This window comes from Cervus elaphus, chromosome 18 (assembly GCF_910594005.1).
Source record: "Cervus elaphus chromosome 18, mCerEla1.1, whole genome shotgun sequence".
Classification (NCBI taxonomy): Eukaryota; Metazoa; Chordata; class Mammalia; order Artiodactyla; family Cervidae; genus Cervus; species Cervus elaphus.
In genome coordinates this window covers 118,148,206-118,169,921 of record NC_057832.1, presented here as the reverse complement: position 1 = coordinate 118,169,921, position 21,716 = coordinate 118,148,206, and the positions used below count along the sequence as shown (strand labels likewise).

At 43.2% G+C, this 21,716-nt stretch overlaps 1 protein-coding gene and 1 pseudogene across 5 annotated transcripts in view; one reads left to right on the top strand and one right to left on the bottom strand.

The window, feature by feature from the left end:
- LOC122674440 (GTPase IMAP family member 7-like) overlaps window positions 1-21,716 on the top strand; it is an 89,240-nt gene that overhangs the window by 65,105 nt on the left and 2,419 nt on the right. For 2 of the 5 annotated variants that reach the window (XM_043872748.1, XM_043872747.1), the window contains 2 exons: window positions 16,218-16,286; window positions 18,993-19,052. In XM_043872748.1, the coding sequence (XP_043728683.1) occupies window positions 16,218-16,286; window positions 18,993-19,052 (129 nt within the window). Of the gene's footprint in view, window positions 1-12,821; window positions 12,841-16,217; window positions 16,287-18,992; window positions 19,053-21,716 lie in introns of those variants that run through there. The other 3 variants (XM_043872749.1, XM_043872754.1, XM_043872753.1) reach the window with 2 other exon arrangements.
- On the bottom strand, window positions 11,444-12,741 carry LOC122674442 (annotated as a pseudogene).

Here is a 21,716-nt window from a genome sequence, read left to right as displayed (position 1 = left end):
CTATGGTGAGAGGAACTATGTAACAATAAATCGTCTACATACTGGAGTAAGGTGGTGGAGCCTTGGTCTAAAGTTTGTAGGTCTCTTTAAAGGGCCTGACCAAAAAAAATGAAGGTTATCTCTAAACCCTTGTGGCAAAATGGTCCAAGTTAGTTGTTGAGATTGATATGTGTCTGGGTCCAGCTAGGTAAAGGCAAATAGGGGCTGTGAGGAGTGGTGTCGAGGGACAGTGAAGAAAGCATCTTTGAGGTCCAGTACCGTGAAATAGGGTGTGTCAGGGGGCCTATGTGAGAGAAGGGCATAGGGATTAGTGACCACGGGGTGTATGAGTATTATGGCCTCATTAAGTTTGCGAAGATCTTAGACTAGATAACAGGAGTGGGGTCCCTTTTTGACTGCCAGTATAACGGTATTATGGGGTGAAGAGATAGGCCTCAAAAGGCCAGCTCTGAGCAGTCAGGAGATTATTGGTTTAAGTCCTTGTTGGGATTCTGTAGTCAGGGTATACTGAGTTTGGGGTATGACCTGAGAGGGAGTCTTCAGAAAAACCTGTACAGGGAAATGGTGTCGAGCTACTGATGGGGCTTCGAAGTCCCAGACCTGAGGATCTACTGGGGGAAGACCAGTGGGCAAGTTTTGGGAGTGAGGGTTGGCCAAGGGTTTGGGTGACATTTGGATGCAAAGAATTGATGTGGGATCTAAGAATGGGAGGTTTATAGAAGTTTGCAGCTTAGCCAGAAGATCACGTCCCATCAATGCCATTGGGCATTGAGCAACTACTATAAAAGAATGTGTTAGTGTTGTTTTGCTGAAAGAAACAAAGGAGGGAGGGGGTTATCTTGGGATAAAAAGGGATGCCTGAGACGCCTTCAGTGGCCAATTCTGAAGGCTGGAGAGGGCCCTTAAAGGAGGTTAAAAGTGAAAAGGCTGCTACAGTGTCTATTAGGAAGGAGACTTTCCTTGTGTTCAACCACTGTGCCAATTACCCGAAGCTCTGAGTCTGTCTGTATGGGCAGCCTTGGGGTCTGGAGCTTGGGCTCCGTCACTGAAACAATTCAGGAACAACTGGATCATCTCTTGTCTCATCCAAGGAACCATGATCTGGGGTGCCAGGGCCCCCCTGAGTCTGGTTCCCGGTCTATTGTTGTTGGGCCTGAGGTGGACCCCAAGATTTGGTGGGTAGTGTCTGAAGACAGTCCATTTTCCAGCGTCCCCATTGTTTGCAGGTGGGGCAGGATTTGGTGGGTGGCCGGGGGTTGGGGCAGGACTTAGCCCAGTGTCCAGTTTGGTTACATCTGAAGCAGGGGCCTGGATGGTTAGATCCTATATGGGTGGGCCAAGGTTGGCAGGACAGAGGGGTTGAATTTTTTTCTTAGGTAGTTGCAGTAAAGAAAGCATATTTGGCCTTTCTTTCCTTTCCTTTTTCCTTTTTTGCTTCTTCCTCCCTATTATTGAAAACTTTAAAGGCTATTTCTAGGAGATCTTGCTGAGGGGTTTTGGGATCCTTTTCTAACTGGCATAGTTTTCAGCAAATATCAGGGGCTGACTGGCTTATGAATTGGACATGTAAGTACAGGAGTCTGGCGGGGGTGGAAATATCTAGGTTAGTGTATTTCTGGACTGCCTCAGTAAGCTGTGAAAGAAAAAGGGCAGGGTTTGCATCCTTTTCTTGAGTCTCTTCTCTAATCTTATCATAGTTAACATGAATGTGAGAGCTTTTTGGCATTCCTTCTAGTAAACAGGGGGTCATATGATGTAGGTACCCGATGCCAGCATCGCTGGCTTGATATGTCCACCATGGCTCAGTTAAAGGAACTGCATCATCAGCCATGGGATTAGTCCTGTGTTGGTTATGCAGCTGATCAGCATCAGTTCTGGCTGCCTGCCATATCCGTTCCTTTTCAGCAGGGGTTAAAGTGGTGTTTAGGATGTAATAAAGATCATTCCAGGTTAAATGATATGCTTGTGTAAGGTGGAGGAATTCCTTCCTATATCTGGTAGGGTTTTCTGAAAAAGATCCCAATTTTCCTTCAGTTTGGCTCATATCAGAAATCGAGAAAGGCACATGAACCCTTGTAGTGCCTTCCAGTCCTGCTACCTCTCTGAGAGGAAGCATGTGTTTGCTTCAGGTCCTGGTTGATGGAGGGGAGGGTGTGGAAATCTCTTTTGGGGTTTTGAGGTCATCACTTCCCGATTTGGAGGAGGAAGGGCTAGAGGGTGTGGTCTCATCTCCAGAAGCCTCATCTCCGGGGTGGTAGGGAGGAGACTGATCTGCCACATTGAAATCGGGGGCTGAGGGTTTAGGGGTCCTTTTAGGGGCTTTATATTTGGATTCTTTTGTAGTGGAAGGGGAGAGAGAGAACAGAGGATGGTTTGATAGGTAGAACAGCCCTTGCAGAGAGAAGGACGGCTTCTAAAGCCCCAGAAGGCCTGAATAGATGGGACCTCTGAACGTTTGACACTCTGTTTGAGGAAGTTAGTTAGATCTGATAAAATATTCAAATCAAAAGTCCTGAACTCAGTCCTGCGGTTTTGGTTATCCAATTTGTATTGAGGCCAAATTTGAATACAGAGTGACTTGAGTTTATGAACCTTGAGATCGGTCAAGAATAGAGGTTTGAGGTCTCATTTTATGCAGGCCAAGGGAGAGTCCCGGAGGATGGACTGGCTTAACCCCATAGCAAATGGCTAACGACTGTCTGGTCAAAAGAAAAGATCATCACCTAATCCTTTGACTGGGCAAAGGGAGAGACAGACTCTGAAGGAGGGAGGGTATCCCCTCTCCAGAGGGCCTTTTGGCCAGAGGGTTCCCCAGGAACCCAGAATGGATGATAGTCTGTGGCACCCTATAGTACCGTCCGAGCTTACCTGGGCTACTGGGTCAGGGGAAATTTCCTGGTGGATGGATGGAGGTCGAATGGCAAAAGACTTCTGTCCTGGAATTGGTTGGTGTCACAAAAAAGAGAGTGTAGAGAAAAGAGGAAGAGAGAGAGAGGCCAATATTCCTCGAGGTACGTGGAAAACCAATAAAGCCCTTATACGGAACTTGTACCGCTCATGAAGGCGCAGGGCTTCCTCTCGAGGAGGTCTTGAAAGCCCAGGTGGGAAAGTGAGCTCAGCAGGTTTCCACGCTCTGAAGAGCTGGCCATGGAGAATGAGAATGAGAAGGAACCTCAACCTACCGGGTTTCGACACCAAAAAATGTAAGGTAAAGGAACCAGAGAAGGTGAGGATCAGAGAAAGAACGAGACCGATTCTCTACAGGACAGATCACCTTTAATGAGGCAAGAAGGGGCAGCAGTCAGACAAGGGAACTGCTGCGCTAAGTCAAGAAGAGAGTAGGTATATATAGAAAACATGTGTATGCAGAGATACATTGTTTTGAGGGGGTCTGTTTTTCCTCAAGATTATTTTTGATTAGTTAACTTTCAACAACTGGGGCAAGAAATTCCTGAGACCGGCCGGAGACTGTGATCGGCTGGCAGCTGAACGTAATCAATCTTAAGGTTCATTCCTTTCTTCGGAGGAGAAAGTTCTTTATTCTGTTTAGAATGGTGGGGAGGACCTGGAGGGCAGTTTTAACCCCAGGCTATTTTGAGCCATGTAGCTTTCCTTCAGTCATCCTAAGAGGTCTGAGTTCATATCTCATTGTGTATAGTTGATGAAAACTATCATATCAGTTAAAGGCATACAATATAGTGACTCACAATTTTTAAAGGTTTTACTCCATCTATTGTTGTTCAGTTGCTAAGTTGTGTCTGACTATGTCAGACCCATGGACTGCAGCTCACCAGCCTTCCCTGTCCTTCACTATCTCCCAGAGTTTGCTAAAACTCATGTCCATTGAGTCAGTGATGCCATCCTACCATCTCATCCCCTGTCACCCCATTTTCCTCCTACCCTCAGTCTTTCCCAGTATCAGGGTCTTTTCCAATGAGTCAGCTGTTAGCATCAGGTGGCCAAAGTATTGGAGATTCAGCTTCAGCATCAGTCCTTCCAGTGAATATTCAGGGTTGATCTCCTTTAGGATGGATTGGTTTGATCTCCTTGCTGTCCAAGGAACTCTCAAGAGTCTTCTCCAGCACCACGGTTCTAAATCAATGATTCTTTGGTATTCAGCCTTCTTTATGGTCCAACTCTCATCCATACATGATGCTGGAAAAACCATAGCTTTGATTATGTGAACCTTTGTCAGCAAAGTGATGTTTCTGCTTTTTACTATACTATCTATGTTTGTCATAGCTTTTCTTCCAAGGAGCAAGCATCTTTTAATTTCATGGCTGCAATGACCATCTGCAGTGATTTTGAAGCCCAAGAAAAGAAAGTCTGTCATTGTTTCCATTGTTTCCACATCTATTTGCCATGAAGCGATGGGTTTGGATGTCACGATCTTAGTCTTTTGAAGGTTGAGACGTAAGCCAGCTTTTTCACTCTCCTCTTTTACCTTCATCAAGAGGCTCTTTAGTACTTCTTCACTTTCTGGCATTAGGGTGGTGTCATCTGCATATCTGAGGTTATCGATATTTCTCCTGGCAATCTTGATTCCAGCTTGTGATTCATCCAACACAGCGTTTCCTGTGATGCATTCTGCATAAAAGTTAAATAAGCTCCACTTATAGTTATTATAAAATATTGACTATATTCCCTGTGTTTGTACAGTATATCCTTTCAGCGTATTTTATAGGCTTCCTTGGTGGCTCAGACAGTAAAGAATCCACCTGCAATGTGAGAGACCCAGCTTCAATCCCTGGGTTGGGAAGATCCCTTGGAGAAGAGAGTGGCAACTCACTCGAGTATTCTTGCCTGGAGAATCCCCTGGATAGAGGAGCCTGACTGGTTACAGTCCATGTGGTGGCAAAGAGTCAGACAAACTGATCAACCAACACACACAGGTTGCACCTTTCAAATCTCCTACCCTTATATTGCCCCTTCCCCTTCCCTGTCTCCACTGGTAACCACTAGTTTGTTCTCTATATCTGTGAGCCTGTTTCTTTTTTGTTATGTTCACTAGTTTTATTGTATCTTTTAGAGTCCACATAAAGTGATATGACACAGTATTTTTCTTTTTCTAACTTATTTCACTTAGCATGATACCCTCCAAGTATATCCATGTTCTTGCAAATGGCAAATTTTTATTCTTTTTGTGGGTGAGTAGTATTCTAGTGTGTGTGTGTGTGTGTGTGTGTGTGTGTATACCACATCTTCTTAATCCATTTGTCTACTGATGGACATTTAGATGGCTTTTGTGTCTTGAGAACCACGAATAATGCTACTATGAACACTGAGCGTGTGTATCTTTTTGAATTAGTATTTTTTTCAGATATATACCCAGGAGTGGAATTGTGGAGTTATATGGTACTTCTATTTTTAGTGAGAAGCCTCCATACTGTTTTCCACAGTGACTGCACCAAATCACATTCCCACCAACCATGTAGGAGGGTTCCCTTTTCTCCACATCCTCACCAGTGTTTGCTTTTTTTTTTTTTTTTTTTTTTTGATGATAGCCATTCTGACGGATATGAGGTATTCATTCAGTGATATCTCATTGTGGGAATTTTCATTTCCCTGATGATTGATGATGTTTAGCATCTTTTCATTTGCTTGTTATCTATCTATCTGTCTGTCTGCTTTGGAAAACTGTGTGTTCAGGTTTTCCGCTCATTTTTAAATCAAATAGTTTCTTTTTATGTTGAATTGCATGAGTTGTTTTTGTATTTTGAGCATTAACCCCTATTCTCTCATATCATTTGCAAGTATTTTCTCCCACTCTGAGGGTAGTGTTTTTATTTTGTTGATGGTTTCCTTTGCTGAGCAAAGGATTTTAAGTTTAATTAGGTCCCATTTCTAAATTTTTGCCTTTATTTCATTTGCTTTAGGAGACAGCGCACACACACACACACACACACACACACACACACATATATAGCTGTGATTTATATATATATATATATATATATATATATATATATATATATATATATATATTTATATACCTGTGATTTCTGTCAAAGAGTGTTCTACTTATGTTTTCCTCTAGGAGTTTTATGGTATCCAGTCTTACACTTAGATCTTTAACCCAGTTTGAGAGTTTTTTGTATATGGTGTTAGTAAATACCCTAATTTCATTCTTTTACCTATAGCTCTCCAATCTGAGAGACTATCTCCACTGTATATTCTTGCTTCCTTGACCATAAATGCATGGGTCTATTTCTGGGGCCTCTATTCATTTCATTAATCTATGTTTCTGATTTTGCTCCAATACCACACTGTCTTGATTACTGTTGACATTGTTTTGATTACACAGAGCATAATCCCTCCCACTCTGTTCTTCTTTCTCAAAATTGTTTTGACTTTTCAGGATCTTTTGTGTTTCCATAAATATTTTAAAAATTATTTCATCTAGTTCTTTTAAAAATGTCATTGGTAATTTGATACAGATTGCATTGAATCTGTAAATCACCATGGGTATTATGGTCATTTTATCAGTATTAATTCTTCTAATTCAAGAATATGATATGTCTTTCCATCTGTTTGTGTTGTCTTCAATTCCTTTTATCAATGTGGTATAGTTTTCAGAGTCCAGGTCTTTCATCTCCTTTTAGCTAGGTTTACCCCTAGTTATTTCTTTCTTTTTTCTGCCAAGGTAAATGAGATTGTTTCCTTCCAGTTCTAGTTCAGTCACTCAGTCTTTTCCGACTCTTTGTGACCCCATGAACCGCAGCACACCAGGCCTCCCTGTCCATCACCAGCTCCTGGAGTCCATCCAAACCCATGTCCATTGAATTGGTGATGCTGTCCAACCATCTCATCTTCTGTCATCCCCTTCTCCTCCTGCCTTCAATCTTTCCCAGCATCAGAGTCTTTTCAAATGAGTCAGCTCTTCGCATCAGGTGGCCAAAGTATTGGAGTTTCGGCTTCAACATCAGTCCGTCCAATGAACATTCAAGACTGATTTCCTTTCGGATGGATTGGTTGGATCTCCTTGCAGTCCAAGGGACTCTCTACAGTCTTCCCCAACACCACAGTTCAAAAGCATCAATTCTCCAGCACTCAGCTTTCTTTATAGTCCAACTCTCACATCCATACATGACTGCTGGAAAACCCATAGCCTTGACTAGATGGACCATTATTGAGAAGTAATGTCTCTGCTTTTTAATATGCTGTCTAGGTTGGTCATAACGTTCCTTCCAAGGAGTAAGCATCTTTTAATTTCATGGCTGCAATGACCATCTGCAGTGATTTTGGAGCCCAAAAAAATAAAGCCTGACACTGTTTCCACTGTTTCCCCATCTATTTGCCATGAAGTGATGGGACTGGATGCCATGATCTTAGTTTTCTGAATGTTGAGCTTTAAGCCAACTTTTTCACTCTCCTCTTTCACTTTCATCAAGAGGCTCTTTAGTTCTTCTTCACTTTCTGCCATAAGGGTGGTGTCATCTGCATATCTGAGGTTATTGATAATTCTCCTGGCAATTTTGATTTCAGCTTGTGCTTCCTCCAGCCCAGCGTTTCTCATGACGTACTCTGCATATAAGTTAAATAAGCAGGATGACAATATACAGCCTTGACATACTCCTTTTCCTATTTGGAACCAGCCTGTTGTTCCATGTCCTGTTCTAACTGTTGCTTCCTGACCTGCATACAAGGTTTCTCAAGAGGCAGGTCAGGTGGTCTGGTATTCCAATCTCTTTCAGAATTTTCCACAGTTTATTGTGATCCACACAGTCAAAGGCTTTGGCATAGTCAATAAAGCAGAAATAGATGTTTTTTCTGGAACTCTCTTGCGTTTTTGATGATCCAGCGGATGTCGGCAATTTGATCTCTGATTCCTCTGCCTTTTCTAAAACCAGCTTGAACATCTAGAAGTTCATGGTTCACAAATTGCTGAAGCCTGGCTTGGAGAATTTTGAGGATTACTGTACAAGCGTGTGAGATGAGTGCAATTGTGCAGTAGTTTGAGCATTCTTTGGCATTGCCCTTCTTTGGGATTGTTTCCTTAATTTCACTGTTTGATAGTTCTTTGTTAGTGTATAGAAATGCAACAGATTTCTCTGTATTAATTTTGTATCCTGCACTTCACTGACCTCCCTGATGAGCTCTAGTAGTTTTCTTTAGGATTTTCTATATATAATATCAAGTTATTTGCAAACAGTGACAGTTTCTTCTCCCTTTCTGATGTGGATTGCTTTTATTTCTTTTTCTTTTCAGATTACTGTGGCTAGGACTTCCAAAACTATGTTCAGTCAAAGTGGCAAGAGTGGGCATTATCAATTTGCTCCTGATCCTAGACTGAGTTCTTTCAGCTTTTCACTGTTGAGTATGATGTTTTCTATGGGTCTGTCTTTGTTATTTAGTAACTAAGTCATGTCCAACTCTTTTGACCCCATGGACTGTAGCTGCCAGGCTTTTCTGGCCGTGGGACCCCCCAGGCAAGAATACTGGAGTGGGTAGCCATTCCCTTCTCCAAGGGATCTTCCCCACCCAGAGACCAAACCAACATCTCTTGCATCGGCAGGCAGTCTCTTTCCCACTGAGCCACCAGGGAAGCCCACGGGTTTGTCATATATGGCCTTTATTGTGTTGAGGTATGTTCCCTTTATGCCTTTATGTCCCCTTTCTGGAGATTTTTTATTATAAACAGATGCTGAATTTTATCAAACTTTTCCTACATCTACTGAGATAATTGGATGTTTTTTTATTCTTCAATTTGTTAACATGGTATATCACACTGATTGGTTTGCAGAAATGGAAAAATCCTCATATCCCCAGGATAAATCCCACTTGATCACAGCATATGACCCTTTTAACATATTGTTAGCTTTGGTTTGCTAACTTTTAAAATTTGACTATTTGTAAGACTGAAGAGAAAGAGCAAATATTGGCTACAAACAAGAACAAAATACAAATACAAACAGCAGCTAACAATGCTGAATTTCTAGACTTAATTTCTAAAAGGATGTCAATATTTAGGACACTATGACATGTAATCATGATGTCAATCACCTGAAAAACAGAAATCTACCTCATGAGATGCTGCTTTCTTTTAATAACAGAAAGGAATTTTTCGTGATGGACAGAGCTCTCCCATAAGAAAAGCAACACTTGCAATTTATGGAGCCAACAAGAAAGATATTTAAAACGTGTCCCATTCCTTAATCCGCTATACTCCAATACAAAATATAAAGAAAATTTTTTTAATGCCCCCACTCCAATAGATGCTCTACTCATAAGTTTTGCTTTTCATAAATACTTTAACTTTTTAGAATCTTGTTGTTGTTCAGTCACTAAGTGGTGTCCGACCCTTTGCTACCCCATGGACTGCACACCAGGCTTCCCTGTCCATCACCAACTCCCGGAGCTTGCTCAAACTCATGTCCATCGAGCTGGTGATGCCATCCAACCATCTCATTCTCTGTTATCCCCTTCTCCTGCCTTCAATCTTTCCCAGAATCAGGGTCTTTCTCAATGAGTTAGCTCTCTGCATCAGGTGGCCAAAGTATTGGAACTTCAGTCTCAGTATCAGTCCCTCTCATGACTATTCAGAAATGATTTCCTTTAGGATTGACTTGTTTGATCTCCTTGCGGTCCAAGGAAATCTCAAGAGTCTTCTCTAATGCCACAGTTCAAAAACATCAGTTCTTTGGAACTCAGCCTTCTTTGTGGTCCAACTCTCACATTCATACATGACTGGAAATACTACTGGAAAAACCAGTAGTCATTTTAGAATGTAGGAGTGGGTTAAAAATGATTTTGCATTTTGGCTATTTTTTATCTCATTTGTTTAAAATAATATGCTATTCATTTTCACATAAACTAGTCTCATAGTCCTAACTCTGGAAAATGATTTATTTTCTCGATCCATAAAAGTCCAGATACAAAACTTTAAGCTTTCAATTTTGGACATACTTGCTTTTGAAAAGGAAATATTGCTATGCCACAGCCTGTGATCCTCTATCATAAATAATTCACCCACAGAATCTGGGTTGTATGAATGTGATGCTTCTAAATCTTCTTACATAATAGTTTTAGATGATCCAAAGAGCCTGCAGTGCAGGAGACCTGAGTTTAATCCCTGGGTTGGGAAGACATCCTAGAGAAGGGTATGGCAACCCACTCCAGTATTCTTGCCTGGAGAATTCCATGGACAGAGGAGCCTGACGGGCTACAGTCCATGGGGTAGCAAAAAGTTGGACATGACTGAGTGACTATCATTTTCACTTTCTTTCATAGAGTTAAAAGCTGTCACTGTCATCAGTATTCTTTGTACACCAATAGGGTGCATGGCAGTAAGCTTTCACTCTGTTTTCACTAAAAATATCTATAGATTAATTATTGATGCTCTTTTGGAAGCACACTATCACTTATGTGCATTCTTTTCATTGGTTACAATAAATTTTTCTTGCAGAGCAAATAAAGATGACCAGCAGCTTCTCAATATGAGAAAGACCATCAATTCCCAGTTGACCCTTGCTAAAATATCATGGGAAGGAAAAATAAATTCACTGCTAAATAAATAAATTGTTAAGGAAAGATGTCAGTCCCGCCTTTTTGCAATCTATCCTGAACAGTTGCTTCAGGCTCATTTAAAAGGTAACATATGTGCTTCCCTGGTGGCTCAGTGGTAAAGAATCCTCCTGCCAATGCAAGAGACACAGGTTCTATCCCTAGTCTGGGAGGATCTCACATACTGCAGAGCAACTAAGCCTGTGCACCACAAGTACTGAGCTTGGGCTCTAGAGCCCACGTGTCACAGCTACTGAAGCCCATGTGCCCTAGAGCCCATGCTTCCCAGCAAGAGAAACCCACACTCCCTGCAACTGGAGATTAGCCCCACTCTCTGCCACTGGAGATTAGCCCAGGTGCAGCAGCAAAGACCCAGTGCAGCCAAAAATAAATAAAACGTAAAGGCTACATAAAATTACCCAGCCAGCATTTTACCTTTTGCCTGGCCAACTCGTTACTCACTGCTCATCAGATACAACAGTTTAGGACAGATTCCATGGGAAGTACACAGCGCTTAAAGGGAAGAAGTCCTCAGAAACAGGGACAGGGAGGGATCACAGAAGAGACAGGGAGGATTCTCATTGTACTGGTGATTTTGAGGAGTTCTTTTCTTACCTACTTACCCTAACACAATGGCTGACTAAAAACATCAAATGTATCATCAAGAGTGTTCTGTATAAAGTGAGGCTGGCTGGTAGGACTTCACAAACCTGCTCAGCCATTAGACTCCTGGTAAGACTTTGCCTGAGGGGAATTGTCAGAGATCTGAGTGCCATTTGGAGGGCAGGGGGTGGGCAGGGAAGACAAGGACTAGGGAAGCCCAAAGTGAGCACAAGCTTGTCTAGTTGCTACCCTGCATTCAGGAAGCCTCTTGACCTGCTCTTACAGGAGGAGACACAGTATTCTTTCCCTACTTCCTTTCTACTCTGTCTCTAGGGAGCCCTGCCAAACAGGCTCCAGCATTTCGCATGTAAATACCATCTTTACCCCTTCACCTCCTGAGGAAGGAAGAGGCCAGACACTTATCTCCTAAAACAAGATGGTCATTAAATTTGGGGGTTACTCGACAGTTCAGTTCAACAGATACTAATTTCATTCCATATGTGCAAGAAAGCTGAAAACCTCAGTAGTTTCTTCTTTTTGATTCTGCCTAACTAAAAGCTCTGCTGCATTTGTGTATCGACGACGGCCATCAGCTTCAAAGGAACAGTTCTGTCTAGCCAAAAGGCCAAAATCTCCAGGGGGCGACAATTTCCAGGTCCATAGTACAAAATGCTGCACACCTCAAAATTTAAACAACTGGCTAGGCAGTATTCCTCCGTTACACCTACTTTCTCAGTCACTGGAAAAGCTCAGACCATTGGGAACATACATATCTTTCAAATTTTGAGAGTCTTCTGCAAAAGTCATGCTTCACATACACTGTAAAAGAGATTTTCCTCTTCATTTCTCCAGTACTCTCCCTGGGCCAGGAAGTCCTGCACAGAGGGATTTTACTTAGCCAGCAGAACCTGGATGCCAACGGCTTCATAAACCTTGAGAACTTCTCTCATCATGTATATCCCTGCTGTATCTAAAAGCTGTATTGCACTGCAGTCACGATGGCGTGGAACTCTAAGGAATCATGGGAAAGTCGCACTGAAACTTCATCCTGGATTCCACTGAGAGCGGCTATTTCCCTTTTGATCTTTTTCTTTCCTACCATCTTCCGAGCTGCCTATGAGATGATTGGATGGCAATCCCAACTCAAATGGACATGAGTTTCAGCAAGCTCCAGGAGTTGGTGATGGACAGGGAGGCCTGGCGGGCTGCAGTCCATGAGGTCGCAAAGAGTCAGACACAACTGAGAGACTGAACTGAACTGAACTCACTAAGACTGGACTGAGAGGGTTTTTTGTTTTTGTTTTTGTTTTTTTTTTTTTATAAAGATTTAAAATACTCTCTGTTCATGTAATAGAGAGTAGATTCAAAGTGGACCAACTTGATGACTGACTTAGCCTGACAGTTCTTGTAGGCAGACATGGATTCAAAGATTGCAGGCTCTTTTGTTGGGCCAAGCAATGAAGTCTTTGGCTTCTGAGTGTAGAGGATGAGCCATAACATAGAAAAACCAACCCCTATAAGCAGGCCTGTTTCAGTACTTAGTTCAGAGGACAGCATAGTACCAAACCAGATAACTGTATCCATTTGGCTAATACTCCACATCATTCATGGGATTCTCTAGGCCAGGATACTGGAGTGGGTAGCCATTCCCTTCTCCAGGGGATCTTCCCAACCCAGGGATTGAACGAGAGTCTCCTGCATCACAGGTGGATTCTTTACCAGCTGAGCTACCAGGTAAGTCCCATATCTTGGACAGATTCTTAAATTTATATAGGGCTCTCCAGAGATTTGGCTTTCCAGGCGGAATGCAGGAGACGTAAGAGACACGGTTTGTATCCCTGGGTCAGGAAGATTCCCTGGAGGAGGGCATGGCAATCCACTCCAGTATTCTTGCCTGGAGAAGTCCCATGGACAGAGGAGCCTGGTGGGCTACAGTCCATGGGGTCACAAAGAGTCGGACATGACTGAGCAACTAACACTTTCACTTTCAGTGATGAATAATCCCCGCCATTGTTCCAAGGGAGTCTGAGTCCAGTGAGATACTTGGCCTGAGATGTAAGAGCTGTGAAGGAGGCACAGGTGACAAATCCACTCAGCAAGACATCTGAGAGATAGACTGAAACAAAGCCCCCTTGAAAGAAGCCCATTGCTGCCTGATAAACTCCAACCTTAAAGGTTACCATACTGTTGACTATAATGTCACAGCTACTTGTGTTACATACCTTGCCTGATGTCTGACTTAATAATGTGTTCCCATCTGAAACCATTCCCAAAGAAGGAGCAACATGGGCAGTGTCATAGACAGCTCCGTACAGTTCTTGGTCAACTACAGCTAACTGATCATAAGGCACAATGCTCCAAAAATGCCCACAGAGATGTGATGGGAGGTCCCCAATAGGAAGTAAATGAAGCCGGCAAAGGAAGATGTGTGTAGACCATTGATACATTCCTGGCCAGCCAAGAGAGAATAAGCAGTGGGCTGGGGCACCAACAAGATGCCCACAGTCAAGGCAGACATCACATCTCCTAAAATATTTTCCTCCAGATTACATTTTGGGAGCCACTGCAAAGCAGGAAGGAAACCAAAAATGATATTTTGGGGTTTGGTTGGATGGCACTGGCAGCTCTAGTTTTTTGTGGCAAATTGCCTGAAGTTAGTATCTGGCTTCTCTGAAGGCTCCAAGTGGACCTTAGGATAAGTTCTGTGCTGATCATTGGTCTCAAATTGCTGAAAGCTGTTACATGATTCCTCTTTATGCTCCAGAGGGATCCTACACAGAGAACTGTGTTGGTTATTTCCTTTAATGGAGTCCTTGGATGAAAGATTATCTTGCTTTTTATTTTTCAAAGACATTTCTGGAGAGAGATGTTCCAGCCTCCCTGAGCAAGTCAATCAGATTGGCAAATCCTCACAGGAGCTCTTCAGTCCTCAATGCAACTGGTCTAGGACTCTCTTCTCACTTTCTACCTTCAGGCCAAGCTAGTTTGAGTGCATTCCTTCTACTTTGGAATAGCTCTCTGTGATTTCTGGGTCAAGAGACTTTTCCAAACCACTTGAGTCTGGGCCACCCCCACACAACTTGGTTTCAAGATGCATCTTCCACCATGGCGGGACTGAGGGGATAAGGTGGTGTGGGCAGAGGCAGCGCACCTCAGGCCAGCATCCCTTTAACCTACTGACCCCTGCCCAACCATTGCCTGGCCCCTGAAAGAGGAGGGCCCAGCCAGGCAGGGCAGGGGAGTGGCACGCAGGCACCATCTGGGAGGTGCAGAAGGAGACTCTAGAGTGAAAGCCCACACAGTTTGTTAATATTTTGTTGAGGACATTTGCATATATGTTCATCAGTGATATTGGCCTATACTTTTCTTTTTTTGTGTTATCTTTTCTGATTTTGATATCAGAGTGATGCTGGCCTCATACAATGAGTTTGGAAGTATTTCTTCCTCTGCAATTTTTTGAAATTATTTGAGAAGGATAGCTGTTAACATTCTCATAAATGTTTCGTAGAATTCACTTGTGAAGCCATCTGGTCCTGGACTTTTGTTTCTTGGTCTAAATAACACATTCAGTTTCATGATTAGTTATTGTGAAAGTGAAAGTCTCTCAGTTGTGTCTGACTCTTTGTGATCCCATGGACTACACAGTCCATGGAATTCTCCAAGCCAGAATACTGGAGTGGGTAGCCATTTCCTTCTTCAGGGGATCTTCTCAACCTGGGTCTCCTGCATTGCAGGTGGATTCTTTACCAGTATCCCCACCTGTCAAGTGGGAGACAGGGTTAGATTCCCCAATAGGGAGACTATAGAACTGGTTATTGGTCTATTCATATATTTGATTTTTTCCTGGTTCACTGTTGGGAGATTGTACCTTTCTAAGAATTTGTCCAGTTCTTCTATGTTGTTCATTTTATTGGCAAGATTATTTTAGCTATTCAGGGTCATCTGTGTTCCCATACAAATAGCAAAATTTTGTGTTCTAATTCTGTGAGAATTGCCATTGGTTATTTGATAGAAATTGCATTGAGTCTATAGATTACTTTGGATAGTATAGAACAATATTGTAATAGTATAGACATTTTCACAATATTGATTCTTCCAATCCGAGAACATATATATAGAGTGGGGTCTCTGCTTCTCACGCCTTCTTACTTTCCCATGTGTAAGCCTTGTAGCCTTCAAGGTCACATGTTTTGGGGCTTCTCAGGTGGCTCAGTGGTAAAGAAGCTGCCTGCAATGCAGAACATGTGCATTCAATCCCTGGGTCAGGAAGAACCCCCAGAGAAGGAAATGGTTACCCACTCCAGGATTCTTGCCTGGAGAATCCCATTGACAGAGGAGTCTGGTGGGCTATAGTCCATGGGGTCACAAAGAGCCAGACACAACTTAGCAATGACACAACAAAGTCAGATATTTTGGGGGCTCACCTTTCTAGTGTAGGACCCCATCCCCACCCCAGGGAGTCTGAAATGGGGCCCAACCCCTTGCTCCTTGGGGAAAACCTCTGTTGTTGTGATTATCTTCCCATTTGCAAGTCACCTACCTAGGGATGTGAGTCTTGACCTTACTCCCTCCTATCCGTCTTGTTGTGGTTCCTTCCTTTTACCTTTAGTTGTGGAAAATCTTTTCTACTAGTTCTTAGGTCATAGTTACTTTCTAAATACTTGTAATTCTGGCGTGCCCATAGGAGGAGTTGAGTTCAGGGTCTTCCTACCCTGCCATCTTGGCCACACTCTGAGTGTCAGCACTCTGGTTTTGACCCAGTAGTTTTTTCTTGACTTTCACAGCATGACCCATCTTGTTTCCCTCCCTTTTGTAGTCTTTGCACAGCCTAATATGGTAGCAACTAGGCAGGTGTGGCTGTTTAACTGTAACTTTCAATTAAACAATTTTGAATAAAATTTAAAATTCAGCTCTTCAATTACACTTATTGCATTTCATGAACTCAATAGCCCATGTGGCTCAGGGCAACTGAACAGAACCACACAAAACAGTTTCATCTTTGCGAAGAGTTCTAACACTCCTAGATGATCACAGGGGCAGCAGGTCTTTTGCGTGAGTTTGGATGGCTCCTCCCTCACTTCCTGTCTCCTCCTGCCTCCTCTTTTTAACAGCTTTGCATCACCTCCTGGTTCAGCCTTGTCTTCAAAGTAAGAGAAGGGAGCAGGTCCCAGATTTTCTAGGTAAGGGAAAAGGGGTGTTTGTGGGGGGTGAGAGGGAGGGAGGGAAATGTGTCATTTGATGGAGGGGAACTCCTCCCCTGGATCTATATCTTAAACCTTGCAAACTTGCTCTCAGAATATATTTCTCATTGGGTTTCTGTTTCCTGTTTTTGATGATTTTAGGCTGTAATCTGTTTTGAAGGCTGAGCCCTACAAATTGATGCCTCTTTCCATGGTGACTGCTGAGGGGATACTTGTACAAACAAATGATTCCTCTCACCATTCATAGAGTTTATAAGAAAACTTGAAGTTTTCAGGATTAGCATTGACCAAGCAGACAGAATTCATTCTGTGGGAAGCTTGTGGTGAGAAGAGCTCCAGGAGATGTAAGAGACACAGCTCAGCACTTCTCCTCTTCCAAAGCCAGCACACAGAGCAGGACCAGTGAGTCTGTTACCCAGTTAACTCTCTGCTCAGAGCTGCCCCTTTGGACCTATCTCCTCAGGGATAGTCTTTTCCTGGGCCTCACCCTGAGTTGGGGAAGAGAAAATTTTAGAAGACAGGAGGAGGGAGACGCCAACCCATGTTACTGTCTACAATTCAGGAAAAGCAGGGGACCAACAGATGCTTGTTCCTTAGACAGTAGGAGGAGAATTCAGCCATCCAATGTCAGTGTGTAGAGAAGGTCAGTCCTCTGGTTTTATATTTGAACTAGGATAAACAGAACAGCATTAAAGAATGCTGAAGACAGAGTCCATAGACTGGACAGTAGACTTTAAGAAATAACACAAACCTTGTGTGTTCTTTATGTGTTTCTGGTATTTTACTCCTTCTTCTAACACCCACAACCAACATCAACTTTATGAAAAAAGCTTATTCTTTAAAATTCGGTAATTTCAGTTCCCAGTTTATAAGAAGCTGTTTCCTACTCTTATTCCTAATTGACTTTCAAAAGAAAGTGTTTCAAATTTGTATTTGATGCATTCCTATCAGATGACTCTGTCTTTAGCAAATAGCATTTTCAGCCTGTTCTAGTTCAAATCTGCTCTGCTAAGAATTCTTAAAATGGCTTTCTCTGTTGCCCAACCTTAGTAGGCAGTGATAAAGGAAAGCATCTAAAATGTAATGTCATGTTTCAAGAGGAATGTGTTTTTAATAAGGAAAAGATAAGTTTTTTCACAGTCAGATGCAAGCGAGACATAAAGCTCAGTCACAGAGGAGGCAGGAAACAGTAGGGTATTTTTTAATCAATTCATTTATTAAGCAAATATTTTTGAGAACCATGCTTTGTCCAATACTGTGCTTCTTCCCTTGGGAATAGGGGGTATGCAAGACACAGAAGGTTCACCATCACAAGGCTAGCAGTCTACAAGGAGACAGTAAAAAAAAAAAAAAAAATCAAACCACTTCCTATTGTGGTATGTATTCTATAGAAACTCTTGGGTGTAGTTAGAACAAACTCCACACCAAACCTGTCTTGTTGGTCGATGATCTGGGTAGAGAGGCCCCCTCTGGAGAAATAACAAAACTCTGAGGCCTCAGGGCTGAGCAGAAACCAGTTGGCCATTGGGTGGGGGTGGGAGTGCTCTGGGGAGGGGGAAGTGCTCCTCAAAGGTCTAGGAGCTGGGGGGAGCTTAGAGGATTCAGAGGACACTGAGGAGGCCAGTATGCTTAAAGCTTTTTGAGAGAGAGAGAGAGAAATTGATCGTGCAAGTCCTTCGGGACCATTCCAAGAGCTTTCAACTATTTGAAAAATAAAAAACAAAAGCAATCCATTAGAAAATCTAAATGAGAAAAAAACACAAATATCAAAAAGGTATCTGACTATGTATAGAGAGAGTAACATGGAAATATACATTACCATATATAAAATAGGTAGCCAATGGGAATTTGCTGTATGATTCAGGGACCTCAGACCAGGGCTCGGTAACAACCGAGAGGGGTGGGATACGGAGGGAGGAGGGAGGGATGTTCCAGTGGGAGCAAACACGGGTGAACCTCTGACTGATTCATGCTGCTGTTTGGCAGAAACCAACACAATACTATAAAGCAGTTAGGCTTAGATTATAAATTTTAAAAAGGCATCTGACTATTGAGTAGAGGAGGGATTGAAGATACAGTATCATTTGGGAGCCTACTACATTGCAATCAAATGATAGGATTGGATTCACATGGAGATAGAGAGAAATGGATAATTTTTCATTTGGGGAACTAAAATCTATAGGATTTGGTGATGGGCTGTGAGTAAGTGAGGAAAGAAGTGTTTTAGAGATGATCTGAAGCTTCTGCATGAGCCATTTCATGATGCCATTTACTGAAATGCGAACTAGGCTGGGGATGGAGGTCAGGGTTTCATTTTGTCCAAATCGGTTTGAGATGCCCACAAAATTGCCAAATGGAGAATTTGAATGGGATAGAAAAGGTTGGAACTCTGGGAAGGATCCAGGCTGCAGACTACATATAAATGGCATTCAGAGCAATAATTCACTGAATAGAGGAGGGAAGGGCACCCAAAACCAGTGCCAAGGAAGCACTTTAAGCACTTACATCTATGTAAGAAAAATGACAATCTGAAAATGGGACTGAAAGCAGAAATAAGAAGTATTGAGAAATAGAGGAGAGATCGAGTAGCAAGTTTATGAAAAAAAAGAAACTGTTGTTTACAGGAGATTGATGTTTCTGGTTTATTCTGCATTTCCCTGTAATAACATAGTTATGTCTCTTTAGTCCCAGGAATCCAAACCACAATGGCAGCCCAGTACCTCAGCGAACACAGGACCAGCCATGGTGAGAGGCTGCTTGGGGAGGGCAGCCAGGCTTGGGGAGGAGGGCTGGGACTCTCCTGCCCTGTCATTCAGTCAATCTGTACAAGAGTAAAATGTCTTCAACCACATTTCTCATTTTCCCTTCGTTTGCTCTGCTCTCTCGGTCTCTCTACCCTCTATGCATCCTCCTTGCAATATAGCTTACCAGTGAGCAGGAGGAGAGTTCCAATACCCTGACTGCTCCCGGGCTTGATGAGGTTTCTTATTTGCTACTTCCTACCATGTGGGCTGGAGAAGGAAATGGCAACCCACTCCAGTACTCTTGCCTGGAAAATCCCATGGAAGGAGAAGCCTGGTAGGCTACAGTCCATAGGGTCGCAAAGAGTCAGACATGACTGAGTGACTTGACTTTACCATGTGGGCACACTGGATCAGGGGTTGTGGCCTCCCAGGTGGTTTCTCTGCCCCTCTCTTTAGCCCAAGAGGACTGGGAAGGAGAAATGTCAGGGTGATCAATGCCTCATTCAGGCCCCTAATTTCCCTGCTCCCAGTGGCCTCACTCTAAGCAATAAACTCAACAGACTGATCACTCCGTTTCTTATATAACCCTCCCTCTACCCCTTTATCCTAGGAACTTAGTTAGTTCCATCACTCAGTCGTGTCTGACTCTTTGCGACCCCATGAATCACAGCACACCAGGCCTCCCTGTCCATCTCCAACTCCTGGAGTCCACCCAAACTCATGTCCATTGAGTCGGTGATGCCATCCAACCATCTCATCCTCTGTCGTCCCCTTCTCCTCCTGTCCCAAATGCCTTCCCAGCATCAGGGTCTTTTCAAATGAGTCAACTCTTCGTATCAGGTGGCCAAAGTATTGGAGTTTCAGCTTCAACATCAGTCCTTCCAATGAACACCCAGGACTGATCTCCTTTAGGATGGACTGGTTGGCTCTCCTTGCAGTCCAAGGGACTCTCAACAGTCTTCTCCAATACCACAGTTCAAAAGCATCAATTCTTTGGCGCTCAGCTTTCTTTATAGTCCAACTCTCACATCCATACATGACCACTGGAAAAACCATAGCCTTGACTAGATGGACATTTGTGGGCAAATTAATGTCTTTGCTTTTTAATATGCTATCTAGGTTGGTCATAACTTTCCTTCCAAGGAGTAAGCATCTTTTAATTTCATGGCTCTGATCACCTTCTGCAGTGATTTTGGAGCCCCCAAAAATAAAGTCTGCCACTGTTTCCACTGTCTCCCCATCTATTTCCCATGAAGTGATGGGACCAGATAGATTCTATCATTTGAGCTTTTGCTGGTTTAGCAAATCATCCCACAATTTAGGGACCTAAAACAGCAACCATTTACTTGGCTCTTAATTTTGAGGGTCACTTGGGCCGTGCTTGGGTCTGAACCAATCTGTCTAGTCTCAGCCAGACTGACTCATGTGCGGGTGCTTGGCTGGTGGTTCAGGATATAACACAATAATCTTGACTAGCCTCACAGACATGTCTGGTGGTCAGCAAGCTCTGGGTTGGCCAGGCAGACAGGGTAACAGGGCCTTGTGTCCCTCATCAAGTCGGCTAGTACAGGGCAGGTGTAGAGTTCCAGAAATCAGAAAGAGAAGGCAAAGCACAATGTGTCAGTGTTTTTGGATTCTCTGCTTAACCATGTTTTCATGATCCTATGATCCAAAGCAAGTCACATGGCCCAGTCAGACTGAAGGGTTGGAGAAACAGACTCAGCATCCTGATGAGAGGAGCTGAGAATCCACCTTCCCAAGAGGCATGAGTGCAGAGATGGGCTCCTTCGTGGCTATGGCTGCCATCTTCAGAGGTTGCCATCCATTCGTTATCGGCATTGGCCAATGATTGCAGTGTTGGCACTGGCCTTGGTACCTTTTTACTGCCAGGCCATGATTTTCCTATACCCTCTCTCTAAGGGCAACCAATACCCTGGGATCTCCTTAGGTTGGCGCTTCTATTGTGAGGATAACTATTAAGAATACTCTGAATTCTTATGTACATTTTTTCCTTAGATAAATCTTAGCCACCCCATATCCAGTGTTTGCAGCATTGGGAAATTTACTTCTTTTATCCTGGGATTCTGGTTCTCAGATGGGGAAAACTCTGCCTTAGGGATTCAGGGATCAGCAAACACTTCATCAGAAAGTGTGTGGGAGATGGAGGTTAACTACAGATTTTGTGGACATCACAGGAGGGGTTTCTGCAAGTTCCTGGTTCTGTTTGATTGATATTTTTTCAAGATTAGCCCACCTCGCAGAATAGACTGAAAGGGACAAAGTGGAAGTGGAGACACCTGTGAGGAGACTGCTGAGGCAGGGGTGGTGATGGAATCTGGACTGGAATGATGATCTTCAAAACAGAGACAGGGGAACAGATTTGGAGCCAAGAGAACATGCTGGTGGGTTGGGTCTGGAAAGTAGGGGAAAGAGGGGAGTCAAGGGTGACTCCTAGCTTTCTAGTCCGAGGACCTGGGTGAATGGTGATGGCTCTGAAAATAAACTGGAGTTGGTAGCAGTGTCTATAATGTTGTACATGGAATAATGTAGGCATTGTCTCAAAGCAGAAATGGGTAGATATAACATAGGATTCCTCATGCAGGAATCAGACCCTTAGGTTCAAGGGCCAGCCGGCAAGGTCTGCCTTCTTGGAAAAAGAGGGTTT